This window comes from Kryptolebias marmoratus, linkage group LG15 (assembly GCF_001649575.2).
Source record: "Kryptolebias marmoratus isolate JLee-2015 linkage group LG15, ASM164957v2, whole genome shotgun sequence".
Classification (NCBI taxonomy): Eukaryota; Metazoa; Chordata; class Actinopteri; order Cyprinodontiformes; family Rivulidae; genus Kryptolebias; species Kryptolebias marmoratus.
This window is the reverse complement of record NC_051444.1, coordinates 7,340,530-7,365,259: the sequence shown is the minus strand read 5'-3', so window position 1 is coordinate 7,365,259 and position 24,730 is coordinate 7,340,530. Positions and strand designations below refer to the sequence as shown.

General features: G+C 37.0%; 1 protein-coding gene across 2 annotated transcripts in view; it reads left to right on the top strand.

Annotated features, from left to right (window-relative positions):
- Positions 1–3,112: 3,112 nt before the first annotated feature.
- Positions 3,113–24,730, top strand: part of sbf2 (SET binding factor 2) — an 86,001-nt gene continuing 64,383 nt past the window's right edge. For both annotated transcript variants that reach the window (XM_017404330.3, XM_017404337.3), the window contains exons 1-2: positions 3,113–3,265; positions 15,746–15,831. In XM_017404330.3, coding sequence (XP_017259819.1) covers positions 3,211–3,265; positions 15,746–15,831 — 141 coding nt within the window. In that variant the 5' untranslated portion in view covers positions 3,113–3,210. The remainder of the gene's footprint in view (positions 3,266–15,745; positions 15,832–24,730) is intronic.

Genomic DNA, 24,730 nt, shown 5'->3' with positions numbered 1-24,730 from the left:
TTTATTTTGATAGTTGGATGGATGTGAAATGGAATTTTACAATTATAAATCCAGCGGGAAGACAAGCTAGAATGACAGTCTGCGAGGTATGAACAATATTTTCAGAGACGTTTTTAAATATAACTCAGCTCGTTTGTTGTCTTTATAATTAAATTTTTGTTTTTTGCCTTTGGAAGAATTTGCCAGATGTTTGTAGAAGAGTCGTTTAAACTTTCCCGTATGTCTCTGTGCCTGAAGGAAGCATGTTTTACACAAACACGCTGTTTATTTGGAATCTAAATAACTGAAGTTAGCGCAAAAAGGAAAAAGGATTTATTTATATCAAGAAAAGTATCTAAAGTAACTTAAAAAAGGGAGGTGACAACTTTTAATCTCAAACTTTCTGTCAGCCACTGAAGCTGTATATTTATTGGGCATGAGATCAGTTAGAAAAGTACATACAGTATGTGCTCGAAGATTAAAATTTTCCACCTCACATCTGGTTTATGAAATGTTGTAAGAAACAAAGCACAAGAAAAAAAAATTCTGGTTTAAGGGTGAGAAATTCCAGTGAACACATTTCCACAAAGCGTGGTATAAGAAGTAATGCTTTCAGTTTTGATTTTCATTTCACTTTCATTGACCGAAGCAAAAAGCTAAATAAAATCAGATCTACTTAACGACTGACATTCAGCTGTGGCCTATCACCCCGCTTCCCCATCCCTCCCTCTTTCCATTGTTCATATCTTATTATAATAAAATCCTTCTGAGTTTATTTATATCCCATGCGACCTCATTCCAAGGGTGGTGTCATATTTTAAGCTCGAATAAATGGCAAACACATGTGATGTAAACTAGAAAATCTTTTGTAAGCACTTTGTAATGATAATTGGCTCCAGCAGCCAAATAATCCCCTTACCAGAGTATATAATGAGAGATGGTGCAATTTGTGACAACAAAATTCTTCCCGTTGCCTTTTGGCTCCTTATATAGCCATTTTTTCCCTTCCTCTGTGAAGCTGCCGTCTGAGGGTGACTGACAGCTTTTGTATCACCTTCAACTTTGTGTCTGAACAAGTTCATCAAGCAGAAATTATGTCAAGTGCCAGGAATAAGAGGCTGAGTTGTGATTACTTTAAACTGTGGTGAAGTGAAAAATGTTACACATAATTCCCAGCATTTTTGTGTAAAGATAAACGCAATAAGCAACAATGCTGTCAGAGTTTCTTCGTGGTTTGTTGTGGCTTCTTCTGCTTCACCACCTCCGTCTATGTCTTATTTTACTCGTAAACAGAAGCAATTTATGGGAAATTAGAGTGACACTGAAAACGCACTTCACGAATAAGGAAACCGCTTGCTGTGTTCCTGTTATTGTTGAAGGCGATGGAGGTTTGTCTGTTTGTCTCTCACACGTTCTCCACGTGAGATACTTTGTGACAGCCTTTCCTGTTTTCAATAATATTCAACATTTGGCACTCACCATGCAGGTTTGTCCCGTCTTCCCCACTTTACATCAAAACACAAGCGCTCCACATCAAATTTAAAAAGTATGTGTCATTATTAATATCATTTAATTGGTCTTTGCCACAAAATTAAAGAACAAAATCACATTTGGTTCAAAAACTGCACTCATTTGAGTCGAAACTGTGAGTTTGGACTTTTTGGCTTTAAATTATAAGTATTTTTTTGAAACAGTGACAAACTTAAATATATTAGCAATATTTTCACATACTTCTCATGCAGATACTCTTTGATATGTACTTTATTATGTTAAAATTATTTTTCTTTTATACAATCTAGGTGTTTATGCCATTATCTGTTAAAATTGTCCTCCTAGACCAGAGATGGGCAACATTTTGCTTCCAGACGGTCACACTGACATAGGTTATGCAATCAAAGAGCTGCAAACTGAACTTGGGGGGGATGCAGCCTTCCAGACAGATAATTTGGGAGACATTTCCTGGCATTTTCTTCCCATTTCTGTAAGGACAATCAGCAGCATGTTTACCATCCTTGGTCAACAGCTGTCTTCCTGAAAACAGTGATATTCTCTTGGAATATCAAACCTTTCCATAAACTGGAACATGACAAAAATATATATTTCAGCTTTTATTTTTATATCCCCCCCACCCCCCTTTTAAAGCATTTTAATCAGTCACAAACACTGCTCATTTTAATCTGTTTGGGGCTATTTTAGTCCAAAAATATTTCAGATTTAAACATTAGAGATGTTTATTTTTCTCAAATAGATGGTTCAGGTATCTTTATATCAATAATTTAGATTAGATTAGATTAGATTTACCTACAGAAACAGCCGAAGTGACTGAAATTAGGTCAATGGTGATAACGTCAACGGAAGAGCTGTTTGAAGTTTGGAGGTATTCGTATTTCAAAACCTTGACTAAAGTATGCAGATAAAAAGATAGGTTAGACTGAAACAGTAAACTGATCAGTCTGGCAGAAGTGTCACTGAAGCTGTGTGTGTTTAAATGCAGAACTCTGTCTTTGTGGCGCTCCACCACCCTGCTTGATCCCAGATATTGATTTTTGACAGTTGTCTTACTTATTCTCTCTTTTATTTTGCATTCAGCAGCAGTTATTCCCACCTAAACGTCTTTTCCGAGATTCTACGCTTGTCCAATTTTGCCATTAATGTTTACCTACACAGACTACAGCCAGCCTAATGTAGGTCAGTCACGTGACTCAAGTTTCTGTGTGTTTTGCTTACATTGAGTGCAGACCCGCATTTTAGAATAGCATAAATATATATATGGAAAACTACTTCAATCTGCAAATAAAACACTGACTTTCGGTGACCTATTTAAAAGTTGTTTTTAGCTGTGGATATGGGAGGCCAGATGGAGAATATCCAGGGGCCATTTCTGGCCCTCGGGCCGTATTTTGCCCATGTCACTGCCAGTGTCTTTAAATAGATCTGTTTTAAGCAGGAATCCCTGCGCTCACTAAATACAGAAACTCTGTATTATTCTTGTGTGGTGGCTGGCCGTTTGTTTGGCCGCTGTGGACCTTAAAAGATCCCGTTTCGGGGGGTTAAAGAGAGGTTGTGTTGTGGACACAGAGCTGTATTTGTAAACCGACGGGCCCACGCCCATGGATGTATCCCGCTCCCCGCACGCAAGCGCAGTGACACTCCTTCTGTCAAACATGGCTGTTCTTTGGAAGCAGGAAAAATGCTGAATTGTGCTGGTATATCTCGGGAAAGGCAGCAGACATGGCGAGATTGGCTGACTATTTCATGGTGGTTGGATACGACCAGGAGAAAGCCGGTGAGTGTTGGTTTGTGGCGGCTGGACTGAGGTCAGTGTTTGGTGTTGATGCTAGCAGCTCTGCGCCTAGCTTCAGCCGTTAGCCGCTCGGCTAACATCAGGCGAGACTGGAAACACTTTTGTTTTCTCCCACTAACCGCCCAGATGTTTTACACCAGCCAGAGGGGGGGTGTATTCGTAGATCGAGCACACGCTTCGCGTGAAGTCATCTGTGGGTGTTTAGTCACCGGGTTGTGATGTTTAACTTGAAACTTTTTGTGTGTGGATTTTAAAATCTGCAACATCCTGTCCCTGTTGATCCATTTCCCGTGGTCAAAACGGCTAACGGGACACGCTTGTGCTCTGCTCACCTTTTTGGTCATAAATAATCAGATATGCTCGTATTCGTCTACTGATTCAGATTATTCCAATTCTTGATGTTGTGTTGTGGGGTTTCGGTTGCGTAATGTTTGTGGCGATGGTCTTTGATTGTGTGGATCCTGCACGCGCGCTGATCTGGATCTATTTTTACGCGCTGCAGCCTCACACACGCATCCCCTCCTTGTCACTTTTTTTTTTCGTCTGTGTTTGTGTTTATTTTGCTCCTGATGAGTGCCTAACTTCATGACGATGGGCGTAACAGTTATACAGCTGCGACGAAAAGCAAGGCTTATGCCTTTCCCCTCCTCTTCCTCTGCTCTTCCTCCTCTTCCTCCCCACACGGTTCCGCAGTGGGACAGGAAGCCCCTCATGCTTCCACTTACATGTTGCGCCTCAGATCCAGCCTCACATTCCTTTCATCCAAGACAGGAAACAGCTTTGCACACACGTCCAATCATTCATAGATAAAAACATGAAAACTGCTTTTGACAAGTTTGATAAATGGCACTTTGCGTCTCTGCAACTTAAAGGATGCAAAAATGAATCTTGTGTGACAAATATCCTTCTTCTTCTTCTTCTTCTTTTGGCTGTTCCCTTTTCAGGGGTCGCCACATCGAGTCATCCCCCTCCATCTAACTCCGTCTTCTGCGTCCTCTGTCCTCTCTCTAACTACCTCCATGTCCTCTCTAACTGCATCCATATATCTCCTCTTTGTCTTTTTCCTGGCAGCTGCATCTCTAACATCCTTCTAGAAAAGACAAATAAATAAATGCAACAAATTAAAGGCCCAGGATGCCTTGGAGGAATGCATATCGCCTGGTGTCCTTTGTTTTATTGTCTCATATTGAGAAATGAGAGTTGTAGATGTTTTGGTCAAACCTTGAAAATAAAGTTAGCAGAATCTCATGCAATGTCGAAAAATAAAAACGCTCAAATAATGTAGTGTGAAAACTTCTCAGCTACTACCTCATCAAATCTAAGATCAATGCCTGTGAAATTGATTTTGTTTCAGCCATTTTGATTAGCTGTGGTGGCCATCTTGAATCGGGTTGACCCCAAAAGTCAATCAGTTGTAAATGTACACCCAATGATTACTTTCTGCAGATTACATTAAAATCTGTCCAGGGGTTCATGAGCTATTTCGATAAAAGAAAGGCACAGACACAGGCTAAAGTATTTACTGCCCTCCCTTGCCTTTCAGCAGTGGGTGATAAAAATATTCAGCTGGTTTGCTGCAAGAGACCGTATTAAAGGTCCTAGCCTCTTTTTGCGACATCCATCCAACATCATGCATGTCAAAGAAGAGCCAGAGCAGCTAAATCATCGTATTCTCTATAAAATACTAAGCACAATACGTAAACAGTGTCTATCATCAGCCCAGCACCAGCTGACAAATTAATATTTTGTGCTCCAAGAATGAAATGTTCCTGGCATCCCCAGAAAACTCTTAATAGATTCACATTCAGACTGGCTATAGATTAGACAGGGCTATTGATTATTTTCTCTCCAGATGATGGAGATGCCTGTGAAGGAATTTATAAAGTACTGTCATCACAGAGTGTGGCTGATTACAGTGCCGTGACAGGCTTATGTCTCGTCTGAATCAAAGCCTCTCAGCAGGATGGAAACAACTGCCTTATTGGGACGGTATCTGTTTGATGTTATTATATTTTGTTGAAGCTAAGTGCATTAGTGGTTGCTATGAGCTGCCTGCATATCTGCAAACATGTCATGCATGAAGTCGTGCAAGTCCTAGTCATTCACAGTCGGTTGTCTAGACCTCTGTCTTGCTTGTTAACTCAAACCAGGAATCCCTACGTGGCTCATCTCTTGAGCCTCCTGCTCTGTTCTGGCTCTTGCTCCAGTGGCCTGACCCACTTCTCATTGTTAGATTACTATGGATGGATCAGTTGGAAATAACGCTAAGCGTGCAATCTGTTCCCTGTCTCCACGGTCTGAAGAAACGGTTCACACTTTCTGTGATGAGGAGGCTTCCCTCCAGGTGTCAGAAGATGCCGTGGAAGCAAGAATAAAGCAGGAAATTTGATTTGAATTTGTGAGGGGAGTCACTAAATTAAAGTATGGTTGTATTAACTGCTGTGTAGAATTGTTTCTAATCCAGTTCTGTCTGGATTTCCCTGAAATTGCTTGACCCATTTTCATTGATTGTTTTTGCGTTTGTTTTTGTGTCCCTAGGGGATTTAACATTTGTGAAATTTTATTGTGAGAACACCAGTAACCTGTTTAAAATTAAAAAAATCATATGCGCTATAATTGAAACTACTCATTTTAAACTATAAAACAAAACAATCCTGAAGTATATCAAATGGTGCAGTTTGAAAGAGTTTACTGCAGGGGTTTTCTAAATGTATTGATCTTCTGAAATGCAGGTACGCACTCAATGTAAACAAAGCACTTGGCTAAATTAGCAGGAAACCATGTGGAAGCTTGAGTCACGTGATTGATCAACATTCGGCTGTAGCCTCTGCAGGTAAATCTGACAAGCGTGGAATCTAGGAGAAGACATTTAGGTGGAAATAAAACTGGATCTGCTATAAAATTATGGGAGATGACAGTAAATATCAGTTTTATTTGTAGAAGTAAAAAAAAACAACATAATTCTAGGTGCACCTGGTAGTTGGTTTACCAGTTTTTACTTTGAGGACACATTAACCATCAACATGAGCAAAAAAATGTGCAGATTTTTCCTTCATGATTTTTTAATTTATTTTCTATGATCTTTATGACATTGCAGTGAGTATTTTTAAGTGAGGTGGACCAGGCTGAAGTGATTTAAAACACACATAAAAGTATTAGCGGGGAGGGAACTGTGTCTCAGATTTATAGTTTATTGTTGGGGGTTAAACATATTGCTTAAACAGTTTGTTATTTAAAGGCTTCAAATATGTGAAACTGAAATGCAGAGGTGAGCCTGTTAACAGGCAGCATGACCTGCGAGGTAGATTCCTCAGCATGAAATCAGAACAGTCCGCTTCCCAGGGGGCCAATGTCATGATCCACAAACCATAAAACTTGGAATTATGTTCACGAACAATGTTGGAATGTGAAAACAGCGACGCTGACTGATGGACTCTGCACCGAACCCACATGCTGTGCTGCACTTCCCATTTTGCTGTAGGGTGCTGTTTCACAGCCGCATTTACAGTTCTGGCATGCTTCTCATTAGAAATAGCAGTTTTCCAAGTTAAAAAATAATAACAAAAAAAAAAAAAAATCTGACCAGCTGCTTTTATTGCAGAGTTTATTTAATAGATGTTATCACATTTGGTTGAATCAAGCGGCGTTTGGAATGAGTTTTCCAGACGTTGTGCACAATTTTTGCTATGTGTGACTTTATGGCCCGGATCTTCTGGTCTAGATTTGGGGATCTGCTTATATATCACAGAACAAGTCTTGCAAAATAATAATAAAATAGGCCTTCGAAAAGGCAAAACACTTCCATCTGCAGCTACATTATATCAGTGTGTTGTAATGAAGCCTGATTATGTCAGACCGTGGGGTTGTTAATTAATGAGTGCCTTTTGAACACTCTTATAATTGTTATACAAAGGATAAGTTCATTCCAAGTTTTGCATGCCATACCTTTTATGAATCGCCTTTTTGTTAAAACTTCTCAAAGAGTGTTTGTTTGTTTTGTTTTTTTCTGCTGGCTGTCTTGGCACACCCACAAGGAAAGATCTTTGGCAGTAACACGACCTTTTCTTCAACAGAAAGTTCATGGTTTGTGTTTTAGCCTGCTTCCTTTGCTCGCTTGCTCACAATATTTCATCTTGTTGCAAACACTACAAAAACATAATTAAGCGAGTGCTTCTGTGGTTTTTTTTTTTTTTTTTCCCAGTGTCAGACTCTTTAAACTTGTAGGCCTAACTTCATCTTCAGGCTATTTCTTCAATTTCATTGTGAGCCATTAAGTGGTTTTCAAGCTCGTGTTGATCTCCACTGGTGGGGGTCCATAGTTTCATACACCAGAACTTTTTTATTACTTGAAGTGTTTTGACTTGCAGTTCATTGGCTTCGGGCTGGATTTCTCTGACGTAAAATAATGGTCTGATGATTTCTGCCCTTTAGTTTATCTGCACTGCACAGACTGCAGTAAATAATGTACTTTTTATTGCACCATTTTCTGATTGCACCATAAAATTGATTTTTCTTCGATAAGTTAATGCTTCTTAATTTAAGCTTGGAAAACAAAATACATCTCAAGAGAGTATTAAGCTCCGATAACCATTTCAATGGTTTATTTTCTGGCTGTTTTATTGAGCTAAGGTGATGACCAAAACAACACATCACTTGTCCAAGTTTGGTTAAATGAAGTAAACATTTTGTGGGTTCACTCGCTTAAAGGCATAGGTAGTTTTTGAAGCAGGGTTGTGTGGAGTAGTTATGAGCAGTCAGTGCCTTACCTGCAGTAGACACCAGATATCATTAATCTCTCAGCTAATTAATAATCAGAAAAGTGTTTATTTAACAGTGAATTACACCCATCTAAAACAGCTTTTACTCAAAACGTTTGAACAGCTTGCAACAGATCATAACTTCTGCATGAGAAAGTTGTTTACATTATTATTTCTTTTCTCAACCAAACATCCTGAGAACAAACAACTATAGACAGTAAAATCAAATGATAAGATGTTATGCATTGTAGGGGTAATGGGGGTAAGAGCGTATCTTTGAACAAGCTTATACAAAAGAAGAACTGTTGGTTAGAAAGACGTAACTCTTGGCAGACTCAGCTGATCAACAGGAGGATAAGTTCAGAAGTCGCTGTGCACACAGTTATGCTCAGAAAAAAAGAACAGCTGCCTCATAAAAAAGTGACATGGTGTAAAAATTAAATTAGTCTTTGCATAAACTGGGATTGTATTGACAGCTGTCTCTACTGCTAATAAGACACTAACTGCTCATAAGTACTTCACTTCAAAAATAAATGTTAAAAACACTTTTCTTTTAGTTCTTTCGACATCTGGAAATGTTAATTTTTATTTATTTGTTTTATGTGCAGTTTAGACACCAGTTAATGCCATGTATCTGATGTTGATGTTTTTGAATAGTCCGTTTAGTCAAGTTGTGTAGCTTCTTTTCTTTATATAAACAGTCCCAAACGCATTTAAAATTGTAGCTGGCGTTCAAGTGATTTAAACTTGAGTCAAAACTTGAAGATTTGTTGCTGGCACTTTCTTGGAGAGCTAATTGGCAACTAACTGACTCATTTTCAGGGCGCTTTATTGACTCTGTTTCTAATTAAGAACCAAGTCTTTTTAGACTTTTTAGACAAACCTCAGCTATATTTTGTGAAATGTTCCTGCCTTGGAAGCTTCAGATTTTTTTTTTTTTTTCCACTAAATATTTTATTCAGGGGTGGTTAGTGAGACCATAAAATGCAATTGGTGGTGGACTTGACTACACTTTGCTCAGCGGCCAAGAGAACAAGAAATGTTGAAATGCCTGACAAAGTTGTGATTAACTACAACAGTTCTTCTATTTCAGCTGCATGCATAGTTTAGATTAGCAGCTCATTGCTGTGCCATCGGCTTGATTTAGCAGGAAATGTGACCACAAGACAGTAATAATAATAATACTAAATGCTGACAAGAATAAACTTTGGAAAGACTTCAACCTTTTCATTTCTCCTTCATATATTGGAACAATAAATCTTAGGCTTCACCACTCATTCAATTTACACATCATTAACTGCTTATTTTTGTTCTGTCTGTTTCCAGTAATTGTGGCCTCTGGTTTAATTAAAAGGCATAGAAATTAAAGAAGAATCTAGTTGCAGTGTAAAACCCAGACACAATATAATGATTTGCAGTTTGTAGCAAACAACAAAGGCAATATCAATTAAAATCTGGGCTAACCATTTCCAACACACAAAGCATGCAACATGATTTGAATTTAAAGATGGGAAGAGGAAAAGATGATGAGTTTGGAATTCTGCTTTGTACTCCAGAAGTGACATACATTTTTTTTTTATTACAAATCTGAGTGCTCACTGACTAAAATGTTTTTAAACCCAAAGAGGGGAAAGAAAGTACAAGCTTTCAAAATTTAATTAGCATTATTATGAATAAGAGTTACAAACATCAACTTACACTTTGACTTGTCTCATTTTTCTTTTAACCATAAATTGGTCGATTCTGAGAATATTTAACCACTAAATGTGGCTGTCCCTGTTTACCAGTTGTTTGACATTATGCCTGTTGTGTTTCACTCCTTTTTCACATTTTAGAATAACTGCCTCTGTCAAATGTTTTGGTTTTAGCTTTACATTTGCCATCTTTGTGTTTGAATTCAGTCAATTAGACAAACATCGCCTTGATCACAATGGTAGAGTTCCTTCTTCTTTGTTTAAAATAAAACCTGATATGAAGGGAAATTCCACAGGCTTATGTAATTATATTTACATCTGTTGATAAGGTGATATACAGTCAGAGCATTGGGCCTTTTGTGGTAATGCAAATGCTGTTAAAGTTCATGGCAGGAAACATTTTTGTCTCACCATGTTAGGACTAAATGGAAGATGGCTGAAAAGGTGTTGAACGGAAAGTATTGTAAAGCTTTACGTCATTGCTTTCACTCAAACAATCTGACCTTTTCATTGTTTCAATGGGTTTTAGTGACTTTGGCTACACTATCTAGATCCTGATAACAATGTCAATAAGGAATCTCAATGAGCTGAAATTGTATGAATGATAAATAAAATTAATTGCCGTGTATTAACAGATGTAAGTAGAATGAACTCTACTTCAATGCTTGCTAAAAGCTGAGAAAAAGAGTCATGTCTCTTGGGAACTGTTACTGTAAGTTCACCTTTATCTCACTGCCTGACTGAACAATAACTATGATGTTGATCACTAGTGATCTTCACAGTTTATATATTTTTTTGTTTTTCGGAGATGAAAGTGGTTAAATCTGTGGTTAGCAGCATGGTTTTGTTTATCAGTAAATACCGGAACTAAGCTAAACTACATGTCGTATGAATGGAATATTTTTCCTTTATTCCTATGTTTTAACTTGATGGAAGTGTCTCTTGTTCTTCTGAGTCTGTAAAGCTTCACGAATCTGATGCTTGTGACATCATCAGTTAGTTAATCTCTGGTACCCTTTTGCCATGCAAACTACAAACTATATCATCCTTTGCATATCACCTTCAGAGGACACTCGGAACAGTTTAGTTTCCTGATGATCTTTACGCTGAAGGTCAAACTGTGCTTTAGTAATGATCTTAAATAGTGTTCACATTCTGACAGACTAACTGAGTCATCCAACTGCTCTATCTGCAGAGACTGTTTGGATAATGTAGTGGGTTTTTTTTCTGTGATGCATGTTTGATCCACATCTGGAGCTCCTACATCCAACCCAAGTCCTCTCAGATCCAGCGAGACCAACAAATCTTAAGCACAGCTAGTCATTACTTCCGTTCCAATAGTAAGTTAATGTAAATATCATTTTATGTGACTTTTGTCTTTATGCTCAGGTCTTGATATTGTGAAGAGTAAAGTCGAAACCTGTGAAAATCTTTCCAGAACGCAGTCCACCTGTGTGCAAAACTGGGCCAAAAACAGGCTAGTTGGTGACGTGTGCGTTATGTAAACTGGCAGGGTCCACTGGTGGCTTCTCCACATATAGAGAAGAAAAGCTTTGTCTGATTTAATCAACAGTAACAGCAGCAAGATAAATCAGGAAGACAAATTGAACTTTGGTTTTTCCAGGAGGAGAAACATCTGCCCTAATCAACAAAAGACGAATAAATTTCCCCCCCTGTCGGTTTCAGCTTCGTATTGAGAATATGCTAAGTCACACAATTCAGAAATAAATTATTAGGTTCATTCAGTCAAAGTCAGAGATATGTGTGTGAGCAGAGGAGTTTGGCGGAGTGCACTGACTTGCAGTAATGGCTCAAGTCCCACTAGGACTGCTGAGAAAGAGAGATTTAATTATAAGAAGTCTCTTTTAAAACTCCTAATATTAATTAACAGCTTTGGCTTATTAATTTGTCTATGAAATAACATTATTATATGCAGTGGTAAGTCATTGGCACAGCATTAAAAAAATCCCCCCAAAAAACAATAAATGTGTTGTACTAGAAGTACACCTCTCTGCTTCCACTTGGACTTAAGGTTTCAAATCAAAATTATATTGTAGTCAAATAATCACTGTTAATCACCTGTTAGTGATTGTTATATGTGATTCTATTTGTATAACACTTTGTTTTAAACCAAATCTCATTTCCTTGTGTTACCTCGACTGCAACTCCGACCCCTGAGCCCTTACTTTAGAGTCACAAGAAGTAGTGATGAAAATTAAACTTTCCAAAATGGGACACCTGTTCAAAAAGCTGATGTACCTTTACACAGACACGTCATCAATATGCTCATATAAAGTATGTTCTGCAACCATCTAACTGCTATAGACTTATACCAGATAGTCCTACTTTTTGACCTTTCTTCTACATCACAAAAAGAAGTGGGACACTCTCACCAGTCATTGTGAACGAGCAAAATGTAGGGGTAAGGAGTCCGTTGGGACTTAGCCTGATTTTCCTCCACATGCTTTCATCTTCTGTAAAGTAAATCCTTTTTACACTAAAACGTATCCTTTGGGAAATATAAAGTAAATGTCAAAAACCACAAAAATGCAGTTCAGATATCTTTAAATTTATTCTTTCACACTTGCAAAGTTTTTGTGAGCCCATTGTTAGTTTACGAGTTCTCATGAACACTTGTAAATTCTTTTTCCTTATTCTGTGCTTGCAACATTTTGTGCTCATTTGTGTGTAAGAAAGTGACCTGCATTCAAGCTTACATAACTGTGGCACAGTTTTTATAATGAAATGTGTAACGTCATTGATGGTCATACTTACTGTTTCCAGAAAATATGCTAACGTTATCAGAAAACTGCACCTTTTTAATGTGATTTCTGTTTTTTAATGTTCAGCTCTTCCACACACACTAATTCTATATCAAAGTGGAAATGAGCCCTGCGTTCAAACTTTCACAGTCGTGCTGTGGCCTTGAGTGAGTTTGGTTCTTGTTGTTTCAATGTCTTCGGCCAAAAAAAAAAAAAGAGTAATAAATGAACTTGATTTTGGACTTTATCTACCTCGTGTCGTGCAGGCGGATGTGCAAATTAGCATGCTCCTTTTCAGGCCTGGGTTCTATTATCCGCTCTTATGGGGTTCTTTATAGTTACCAGGGGGGGTAGAGTTTGAAAGTGCGGCTTGTTTTAATACAAGAGAGCAGCCTTGTGGAATGTGAGGAATGCTGTCATTTTTTTTTTTCATCTGCAGTTGAAAATTAGAACTTGGACCACTCAGTGCATGTGATTTCAATTAGAAGAGCTGTAAAGACCTAAAAACATGTAATGGTCAGACAGACTGGTGTCTTGTTAGCACCATGCTGTGTCCGGGCATGTTCTGCTTCAACATACAGGTGTACACAAACAAAGGTGCAGAAGTTGTACGTGCATATATTTTTAGTTGTAAGGTGATGATGTTTTCAAATCTTTGGTAAATTTGCTCTCAGCATCTGCTGTTGGTCTCTTGATCCTTTGTGATTGCTTAAGATAGATTTTTAATGTTTGTGGGTCTACATTTCTGTATAAATCTAAATATTTAAACTGCCCCAAACTTTTGGATAGTCTACACTCGTGAACCAAGACACATCTTCACTCAGTCCTTGGGGCCTCGTCGTGATTAATTGGTCGCTCTCCACTGGGGAGGTCCAGGTTTCAAGGACTTGTTGACAGCAGGCTCGAGGTGCCGGATGGCTACAGCCCGAGGACCTTGTGTCAGTCTGATGAGGTGTAGCTGTTCATTTTCCTGTTTGTTGAAACAACTCTGCCTTGTGCATCGTGTTTAACCTCCATTCAGTTTGTGCTGTAGATGCTTTGGAGTTTGCTGGGTCATGGCTTCTGTTGAGCTGAGACTGTTGAAAATACCTGAAGCCACCAGAATAATCTAAACTCTACCTAAATCCCACTGATAAAGGAGTGAAACGGAAGCTGAAAACAAGCAGCACTGACAGGCAACCAAGTTGCAACAAGTCTAATATTGTGAAAGCCTTTGTGGCATTAAAAAAATTAACTATCCTTGTTCTTTATAAACATTTAGAGGGCACACAGTTTGTCCTCTGTGACACATAGTGTTTGTTGATAAGTGTTGTAAATTAAGTCACTATGTTACAGTAACTTGGCTGCCCCTGGTGCAGCAGAACTCCTGATCTTTATTTAAAAAAAATCACTTAAAAAGGCATAATGATGATAAATGAAAGCTTCCCTTTCTGACTTTTAATTTCTACGTGTGGTTTGTAAGGTCAGATTACTAGTAAGGCTTTACTTTTTGAGAAATGTTTGCCATTTAACCGTATATTGCCAGTTATGCAATATTTTTTAAAGTCCAGTACAATCCTTGTATGTCTGAGCAAAGGTTTTAGGATATAAAAGTTTAAAGTCCCATGTGGCATCTTTGTGTCATGGTTTCATTGATATTATGATTAAAGAATGTTTACATAATGTTTTAAATAAGTAAATTCTATGTTGTAGACTTGTTTGTTTACTAGTAACTTTTTGTTTATCAAAGTAAATTCAGATTATTTTTGCTTGCTTGTTTAAAATAAGAGGAATTAAAAATATGACATCAAATGACATGTTTTGCTCAATACTTGGAACTGGGATTTCTTTCTTTTATCAGTATCAGTTTCAGTAAATAATTTCAGACATAAGTAACTTGTGTGCAATTTCTCTCGTCTTGTTAGACAGTTTTTTTCTCTGTCTGGTAAGAAGAAAGTGTGTCCTGCATGTCAAAGAGAGAGTAAAAGTTTAGAATAACATTAGGGTGAAGTCACTGGCTTTGATAATATACTGTGACAAAGTACATATTGTGAAACAGACCCTATCAAGCTGTTTTTGGATGGTAAATGAAGGACATTTTTCCCTAATTGGATAACATTTCCTTTTTATAAGCTGTGGAGATTGCTAAATAAGAACGTTGCGGTTATACATCAAGTCATAAATACATATGTTGACATGAACTATTGCTTGTAATTTACGTTTAAAGGTTTTGCGAGCCCCAACCATATGGTGCCCTTTGGGAACCTATTAGGAGTTCATTTGAGTTTTAGCCCTCGAGATCTGTGAAGTTATGAAGTTCATTTCACCTGCTGAGGATTGGACTCCATCAGTTTCTCTCAGTGTTGTATGTTTGTTACACTGTTTACTGAAGACGTGATGTGGCCAACATTAGACTTTGCAGTAAGACAAACTGGAAAAAAAAAGAAGAGTTGAATGTTTCTGTTTTGGTTTGCAGTTTAGTTTTTTAATACTTTCAGAGTGTTTGCCTCTCAGCAGTTTGTGTTGAAGATTAATTCAGGGTTTGTTTGAGTGTGTTGCATGTAGACTCGAGCAGAAATGGTTGCACATTTTAAAAATGATAAGGACTGTATGACTTGGTGTTAATGAAACAAAGTACAGATATAAAAATAGTTTAACTGTATTTTTATTATAGTGTCAGTTTTGGTTTTAGTGGAGGTCAGTGTTGGATCATTGACTGAACGGTGAGGAATGAAAACATTTTTTCTCATTTTTGTGTGTTTGTATTGTCTCTCATCATGTGTTTTATATTAGCTGCATGTCTCTGTCATTGGACAACATTTCTTTTGAAATTTTGTATAATTTACAGACATAATTAGATCACTGAGGAGCCTTTTTTATGTTTCTTTAGAAATATTGGTTGATATTTTTGACTCGGCTAAAAGGCCTAAAAGCCAACAAATTTTAAATATTAATTCACTATATGTTTATATCTACCTAAGCAAACCAAATAAAAATGTGAAGAGAAAAACAAAGTGCATGAAAAAGGATAGTTTTGACTTGAGGAATTAAACCCATAAAGTTATGGGAAATAAATTATTTAATGTGTAGTGTATTTTTATTGTAAAGTGAAAATGTTTAAAAAAAAAACAAGAACAAACACACACACACACAATTTTCCCTGCCTTTAGAATTTGTCATTTTTAGCTTAGTGTTTTCAGATGTTGGCATTAATGGCATTATCTGGTTAGTTACTTCTACTTACTGGTATTTGTTTATTTTTTATTTCAGGAGAAGGAGAAGGATGTGGAAAGATCATTCAGCGGTTCCCCAAGAAAGACTGGGAGGAGACAGCCTTTCCACAGGGGGTGGAAATGGTGAGTAAATTACATTCTTGTAACCTCCCAAAAAATCAAAAAAAAAAACTCCTAACTGAACAGAGTTCTTTGGGTTCTCCTTTGGTGCAACAGGAATACAGAAGATTATTTTTGGTAAAACAAATGAAAATACTGAATGAATATATCTCTCTCTGAAAAACATACTTCTACTTCTTTTCTGTTTTTTACACCACCATTTGGATTACAAACTAACCACATTTGGCTTTTAGAGTTTCGGCTGTAGATACTGACATTTCCAGTAAAGGTAAATTCCCTTCAATTAGGGTTTTTTTTTTCACTAATTAAAGAACCTCTTTCTTCACATTCTTTTCCTACATCACGACCAGCTCCCCATCAGGCTTTCATTCCTGTGATTTTCCATCATCTTCTTAAGCAATGTTGAAGTAATCGTTGCCTCTCTTAGTTTGCCGCCTCCTTTTCTGCTTGGTAACTACAAGGGGTCTTTGACAGGAGGTCTGTTATCCTTACATGGACAATCCAATAGATAATGAAATATTTTCTTATCATGAGTGAGAAAAACTGTCAGTCCCAAGGGCAACATTAGCAGTTAACAGGACCGTACTGCCCAGGACATTAGTGCCTCTGTTAGATCTGTTTTTGTTCATTTAGACTCACTGATAAAACTTTTAGTGACTAAGCAGAGTGGTTTGGCAATTTGTAAGGAAGACGTTAACAAACTGACTTGGTTTCAACATAGTCACTCTGGTGTGCTTTAAAAATGCTTTCAGTGTCACCAGACTTTGCTTTCATACAAATAATATATTTTTTCTTAAATCTAGAATAGCTTTGATCAGCGTGGTTAGTAACTGAAATCAGAAAGTTAAAGGTCAGAAAGAGAGTCTAAAAGGTTTTTAACCTTCATTTCTTAGAGATGCAACACAATTATTTATAGCTTTTGCTTTAAAAAACAACAAAAGGCTTGAACATAAAGGGTTGTAACTTTACAGAATAAGAAGAATGTGTTCATGTTTTTTGGGGGTGGAAGATGGCTGTTACCACCGGCTGTTTTTTTTTCCTCCTTCAGGTAGAAATGTGAACACGGTAATTTTCCTCTGTAACTTCATAAAAGCCGAACTTTTTCCAAACACTGGCTTTCAATGTGGAAGGTGTCGTTCGCATGTCTTGGTCATCCATCTCAATCTCGTGGCTCATTTATGTGCTCAAGATTTACGGTCCGGGGGCTGCCCTTATGTACTTCTTTAGTCCACCTTTTGTGTTCCCTGACATGACGTTATTAACATCATATAATAGATAATAGATTTTTGACATTTTAAAGTCGATTCAAAATTGTTCACGTCATTCTCATGATGCATCAAAAAGTAGGTTCTAATCCCCACCCCTATTGGGTTTGACTAGGTCAGGTCTGAGCACCAGATGCAGCAGACTTGGAAACTTTTATGATGTTGACTCTAATTTAAATTTATTGTTGTTTTTATTTTTGAAAAAAAAAAACAATAAAAACAGCAGGGGGTTCTTAATGACCTGATGGCATTTCAGGCTTGTATGTGTGTTAGGGAAGCTCAATTAATGTGTAATTTTTTTTGTCATTTTTTTATGATATCACAATCATAATAGTTCATATTTATAATAATGTTTACAACATTTTAGCTGCAGGTAAAGATTTTGGCTTTGTGTGGTTAAAAAGTAGTTATTTCTTGTTTAAGCAGTGGTATTTATAGGTTAGTTCTGAACAAATAAGGCTGTTATTTTGACCTAAATGAACATTTTGTGAATTAGTGGTTTGAATGGTATGCAGGCATCTTCCTCTATAACCTACTTAACTCTGCTGGTGGTTAATAAGAATGTCTGGGTGTGTGTGTGTGTGTGCTTGGAGACAACCAGCAGTGTGTCATATTACAAAACAGCTCTCCTCAGAGTTGATGAACAATATAAGTGACAAGTAAAGTGATAAAAATGTGATAATTGAGGAATGTTCTGTGCAGTTATTTTTGGAAGCGGCATATTTTGAAAATGAGACTGAAACTATTTATCTTTTAATTGACGGAGGGATGAATCAGGGTGGCGCCGTTCATTTAGCATCATTTCTGAAGTATTTTGTTATGATTTATCTCTAAATATAGAAACAGTGCAACAAGATTAGCCAAATCAGTTAGCTTAGTGTTTCCAGATGTCATTGTGGAGGATTGCACACAATTTTAGATAGGTGTGGGGTTTGTAAAGATGTCTCATCAATGTGCCTCTTCTTAGACAACAACCAACAACTAAAGTCAAAGACAATCAAAAGGAGGACTTTTGACATTAAAATCCAAACTTGTTGAAACCTGTTTGCTCTGATATGCTTCTAAGTGCAATAATATTCTAACCTATTGAACATGTCACGAGTTTCTTTTGCTGAATCTTCATTTTCTTTATGAAAATGAACTCACAGAAATAAGCAAGGTCAGGAAAAATGAGGTTGATTCAGAAATTTGCTTTCCTACTTTGTGATTTGTGACAAAATTTGGTTAAATGCCAAATGACTGAAATTCCACCTTTGAAGCTTTAATGATGATACACCATAGTGTTTAACAGACCCACTTAGCAATTTGCATTTTGGCTCTGTTTGGGGTTGGTATGTAAGCCATTATTATTTGCAGATTTTCTCCTCTCCATGAAAAAGAAAATGACTCCCTCTACAAACACATCTGTAGAAAACAGTTGATCAAGCTGAGCACGAAAAGCATTTTGCGGTCACAACAGGCCCCCAGCGAACTAAATAACCACAGATGAGGAATGCACCAAGAAAAAGCGTTTACAACTTGAGCTCGGAAAAATGTGTTTCTAATCTTTTCAGGCAAGTGATGATAGGAACCAGCTCAAATCCTCATCTGTTCCTGATGAGCCCGGCCTGTAGATGGAGGTCAGTACTTTGTACACCTAGTAAATTTGTGTCAGGTCGCTCGCTCGCATCAAGGCGGGCGCTTGTTGCGAACTGTAAATGGATCTGAAACCCATTCCATGGTGGGGTCATGTAGGATGTTTTTAATCTGCAAATTCCATCAAATATTAAAAAAAGTTACCTGCTCAGTGAGATGTATTAGTCATTACCTGCTGGTATTTTACAACAGTCAGTACAATTGGAGAAAGGTACTAACCTCACAATGGCATTCTCCTTCTGTTTTCTCTCATCTTTAATCTCAGAATCTCTTTGAGTTTAATTCACGTGGTGTAGCGGACAAAAGCAGAAAAAAATGTGCTTTTTCAACATTGAAAAAGACTTTACTAAAATAGGTAATTATACTGGCTACATGAAATAAGAATGATCATATTTGTCACTTTTTGAGTTAATTGTTACTCTGGCTTTCTGATATTAGATAAACATGCAACGGTTAGGCTGTTGAATGCTGGGATAACTAAATCAGTTGTGATAAACCCACATTTTCCTCACTTCTCTCTTTCTGTTCTGGCATCATGATGCTCTCAGCACTCTGTGTGCTTTAGCTTCTATCATCTAAAATGTATGTGGGCATCAAGACCATTAGAGTCCATGAGATTAGCCCTGCAGAGCTTAGATGCAAGGCACTTGTAATCTATTAGCCTTTATTGCAGTCCTAGCAGTCTTTTGCTATGTTGATACTGTGCAAACTTTTTACATATTTTTCTGTATATATATTGGCCTATTTTGACGTAATGAGTACTGAATTTGTTTGCACAGTTAGGAGGCACACAACACGTTTTAAGTTTACTGACTTCAGTCATTTTTGCAGCGGATTTGGGTTGTAGGTCGACAGATGTGAGGTTTGGTTTTCTGCTGCCGATGTTTAGAAATCAGGGCAGTCTATGGCTGATATACAAAGAACTTGATCACTAATATCTAGAAGAGCATTCCTGCTTAAAAAAAAACTAAATTATGGGCTACAGTGAGCTTGTTGTAGCAGCTGCTGCTGCAGCTTTATTTTCCTACTTGGTAATTGTTTAATTATTCGGCCTTTTTTTTAAAAAAAAAAAAAAAGTAGCCAATATTGGACAATAAAAAGTTTTTGTCTAATTAAGTGGTCTATTTCTAATCATTGTCATTTTGTTGTTATAACATGAAGTTATTTTTAAATCTAAAAGGATTTGTAACATTGTTATGCCCTGTTGCAGCTGTTTCTTTTTTAGTTGTGTACGTTTTAAGGCCATTGCCTTGATAAAGTAATGTTTTTGTTGTTCTCGTCTTTGTCTGGGTGGGGTGATGTAGAGAGAACATCAGTATTTAACTCTCAAACCTATGGTGGTAAAAGTACAAATATGATGCTATTTAAAGCTGTCTGGGTGTTGCCCCACTGTCGTTTCACTTTTTCGTTCGTTAAAGTAAATTAATATTGTGGCTATAAATCAAAGCTTTGATATCCACTCCTCAGGTTTGGAGGTTTTTCTTTTTAAAACTTAATTGCTCTTTGATGCTTCAGGGTTGTGTTAATAAAAAACTAATGAAAAAATGTAGCTCATATTTGGAGAATTAAATCACATGAACGATGAAAAAAAAAAAAAAGTGCCACATGACACAAACGCTGCAGAATTCCTGGAATCACTTTTATTTCACGCTGTTTATTTGCCCTGTTTACTTGTTTAATTAGAAGCACCTTTTGTTTAATATGTGACGTATGTGAACGTTCATAACATCCGCTGCTTGTTGACAGTTTGTTTGTGTTGCCTTGTCTCTCTGCTGCTTTCATGTTCTCGTCATGCTAAATGGGCTGTGTTCATTTATTGGTTTAGTCTACTATAATACAGTCATTTCTTAGTTCCAGTTAATTTGTCTGCAACATCTGATCCAAGTGTTTCTAAATCCTAAAACATCCAATGTTGCTGAGTTGGCTTTTACATTAAATTCTTGCCAGGAAATGAATTTGAGCTGTTTTAATTGTTAATATCTTTTGAATGAAATCTTATTTTAAGAAATTTGAAAACACATCAGTCCAGTTTCTGGTCTAAACTTGTTTAAAACTTGTTTCATTACAGTTTTTATTCATAGTAAGGAATTTAAAACAGGTCCTATTCTAGTCCTTTGTAACTTCTAATGTTTAATAGATTTAGCTGAATCCATCCACTACGTGTGTACTGGATGACACAAGTTGAGGAGGGTAAGTTAGGATTTTTGTTCTTGCTACATCCTTCGGTGTTCTGATGTTAGTTTTTCCCCAACTGTTTGATATTTGTTAAAGGTGCTTTTGGTTTGACCTGGCCAGTGATTAATAACTTGCCTTTCAGTTCAGATAAGCTTCAGTTTGCTAATTTTGTTTTTCACTGAACACAAAAATTCTTGGGGAAATTATTGGATTTACAAAACAAATGAAATAAATTATATTTTCTGGCCTTGGAATTTCATGTCAACAAGCACTGAATGACAAACACTTTCAGAGTGCCTTTTTAACCTTTCCTGCAAAGAACTTTGGTATTATAAATTCAATATATTCATTCCCACTCATTCAGATCTATCTATTACATGGTGTTTTTTACTCTCACTCATATAATAACCGTATTGGAGACAAGGGTTTGATGATTTGTTTTTGATTGGAAAACAACCACTTCACCACAAAGCTACAATTATCTGCTGTTACAAGTGGAATTGTGGATTTTGTTGCTTTTGTAAAAATATTTATTTCACCAACACAGATTGCTTTTCTCAAAACAAACCAAAGAATTCCTACCTGCTGTTTAGGTCACTATTATAAACAAAATCAGGTGGTAAATTCAGTTAGCATGAAACAAAACACAAACTACAGTTTTTTTAAGTGTTTTTAATAGTTTCAGTCCTGTCAGTGGATACACAACAGTAAAACTGGAAGAAAAAGTTGCTACTTACATTAAAATTGCATTTCATAATTTGTTTTTTAATAACATTTTAAAGCTCTATGTTTACAATATAGGTTTAAGCTTTTGTCAGTTGGAAAATATTCATTTATGCAGCAAACCTTATCTCCCTAAATCAGGATAATCCTGACCACATTGCATGACAGGGGAATATAATTTTAGATGAAAAAAACTGATTTGGAGAATGAAATGTATCCCGCAGCCTGAGATTGAAATGATTATCATCTGAAAATGATATGTTTGTGTCAGTGCTTGGCTTGTAGTTGGATTTGTGTATGTGTGTGCCTTGGGTGAAGACAGATAGATGCCTTGAAAGTTACGCCCGAGAGGTCAAACACATTCCAAAGCACCACAGAGTTCAGTGTTGAACATGAAGGTCAGTCCATTACATGTACCCTGCAGACAACGTTCTGTCAACAGGCTCATTCCTGCTGTCTCCGCTGAAGTCATAATTCCCGGCAGAAAAACAAAACGTCTCTGAAGATATACACTCATATTGGTCTTGTTTGATCATGTGTCAGAGACAAAGGCAGCGTTTACTGTAATAAGACCAATGTCTCTGCTGGAAGTTAAAACAGTGCGTCAAGTGGATTTGATGTGGCAGGTAATTTGGTGCTGAAACAATTCATCAATCAGTTAATGAATCGATCTAGGGGATTGATTACCTGCAAATATGATAGGATTTTACTTTTAAATTATAGAAATCGTCATGAGATGGGTCATTTCTATTTCGAGCAATGCAGTGTGAATTTATCTTTAATTCAATTTAGAGTATTTTAGTTTTTTTAAGGAACTGATTAGAAAAATCTAGTCTTGACCTCTAGGTTGAATTTTCTTTCCTTTTTGTATGTGTGCTCACTCCAGAAGGACTGTTAGAGGTCAAATTCCTGTGTGTGTAACACGACACTGACACATGAACGACCATTCTACTTCTTGTGGCACGGCAATAATGTGGTACAATTTGAGTAAATTTACATATTTACTGGTTAGGTTCAATTTTCACATAATTACCTAAAAATAGTTTGGGATGTGTGGTTTGGACGCTATTTTAAGCATCATGGTCAGAAGTTTGAGACTGATAACAGGAGCTGAAATAAATTCAAAAGGCTTGTTGATATATAAATCTTTTATTTGTTGAATATTAAGGATTTTTTTAGGTGTTAGTGTTTGCAGGTCACCTGTCCGAACCTTTAACAGGTTGCAGTTTTATGAGTCATTGTGAGTCACAGTTAACGGAATTTTAATTCATTCAGTGAAGTTATTCATTTCTGCTATTTGCTTCTTTTACTTTTACAGACATAAACATGTTTTACTTATTGAACCTTTTAAAATTTATAGTCATTGCATTGCAAAGTATTACGGAGCAAAAAAGGATAAAATGAATTTACCATAAAGCTGATGACATCTCAGCGATAAAAATGTTAAATGGACTGTACTTATGTAGCGCCTTTCTAGCCAACCAGGCCACTCAAAATGCTTTACAACACAGTCTGTGCCCTCATTTACTCATCCACACACATTCATACAGCACTCTACTACATCTCAACAAAGCTAATCTGATAAATCATTCTATAGAGTCTAATAAGTGCTTTTAACTCCATTAATACATCGATGGGGCACATCGGAGGCAATAAGGTGTTCAGTGTCTTGCCCAGGGACACTTCGACATGTGACTGCTGCCAGGAATCGAACCTCCAACTCTCTTATTTTGAGGGCGACGGCGCTCCAACCACTGATCCACAGCCGCCCCAAAAACAAACATCTGACCCCCCTCAGATGTTTTGTCACAAAGTTTAGAAAATCTATGTTAGGGTCCAGCTTTTTTGTTGAAGGAATGTGACCTGACTTGACCACTTGTAAATATCTTTGTCGTTTTACATTTGTGTCCTCTCTCCTGTCTAGAACTTTGACTTCTTGAACTCCTCCCTTTTCCCCCAAATCCCAGTTGTAATGAGGAACGTTGTTCTCACTTCCTAGAAGGATGCTTGAGTTCTTTAAAAAATGTGTGACCTGCTGGTGTCATGTCTTCATATGCATACATGCATTCAGCAGAAGTACAAATATAGAATTATTAAGAGAAACTTAATGACATTATCTTGTTTAAAAATAAAAAAATACTTCAGAGGTTAAGGCCAATCTCACTGTCATGGGAAAGGACTTGGCCTGTGTGTTACAAGGAGTCATTTATGTCTCATTGTTCTCTCAGTAAATTGGATAAGCAAATTATGACCAAGCTTAAATGGATCATTCACAATCAGAAGCTTGTTTAGTCAGGTTTAGGCTCTGTGCCAAACCACGGAATGCAACCTAATTGTTTCCCTTTATAGGCTGACTCAAGTGACCATAACTTGACGTGTCACACAAGCACGTCTGTCCCATAATGTTTGTAAAAACTATGAGAGAAAAACTAAACAGTGCATTCCACAAAGGAGAAAACCATTCCAGCCATGGAGAGAATGGGATCATGTGTTTGTCAGGAAGATCCACAGATGAGTAATCAATGGTTTTTCTGCCAGTGAAGCTAAACACATCAGGAAACAAAGCTGGAGCTGTCAAACAGTTAGGAATTTCCATGCTTTAAAGGCTAATCAGGGAAACAGGGAATACACAGGATGAAATCAAGCTTCAGTGGACCAAAGAATGCACACACACAAACTAAAGCTGCTTTTAAGCATGCACTGCGTTATATAAAATGACATCAACAGAGGGAGAAGGTGTCACGTCACTCCTGTAATATTTAACAGAAACAATGTTACTCGATTGGACCATTTACATTTTACAGAATGGATTGCTTTTCAGTGTTGTACAATACTAAATCTGCTATAGTCACATTAAAGGACAGGCATTTAATTTAGCTTCTGGTAAGTTGTGCAGAGGAATCCAGCAAATTATGTAAAGCACTTAGATTTTCAACAAAAACAGCTGCAACCTATATAATTTATGCACATTTAACATGTCTGCTTTACATGCTCTGCTGTTTGAGATCCATGTAACTGTAGGACAAGCTGCACTGAAAGCTTTTTCATCAAATGAGAAGTCAATCCAGCTAATGGAGAACCTAAGCAGTACCATTGGATATTTA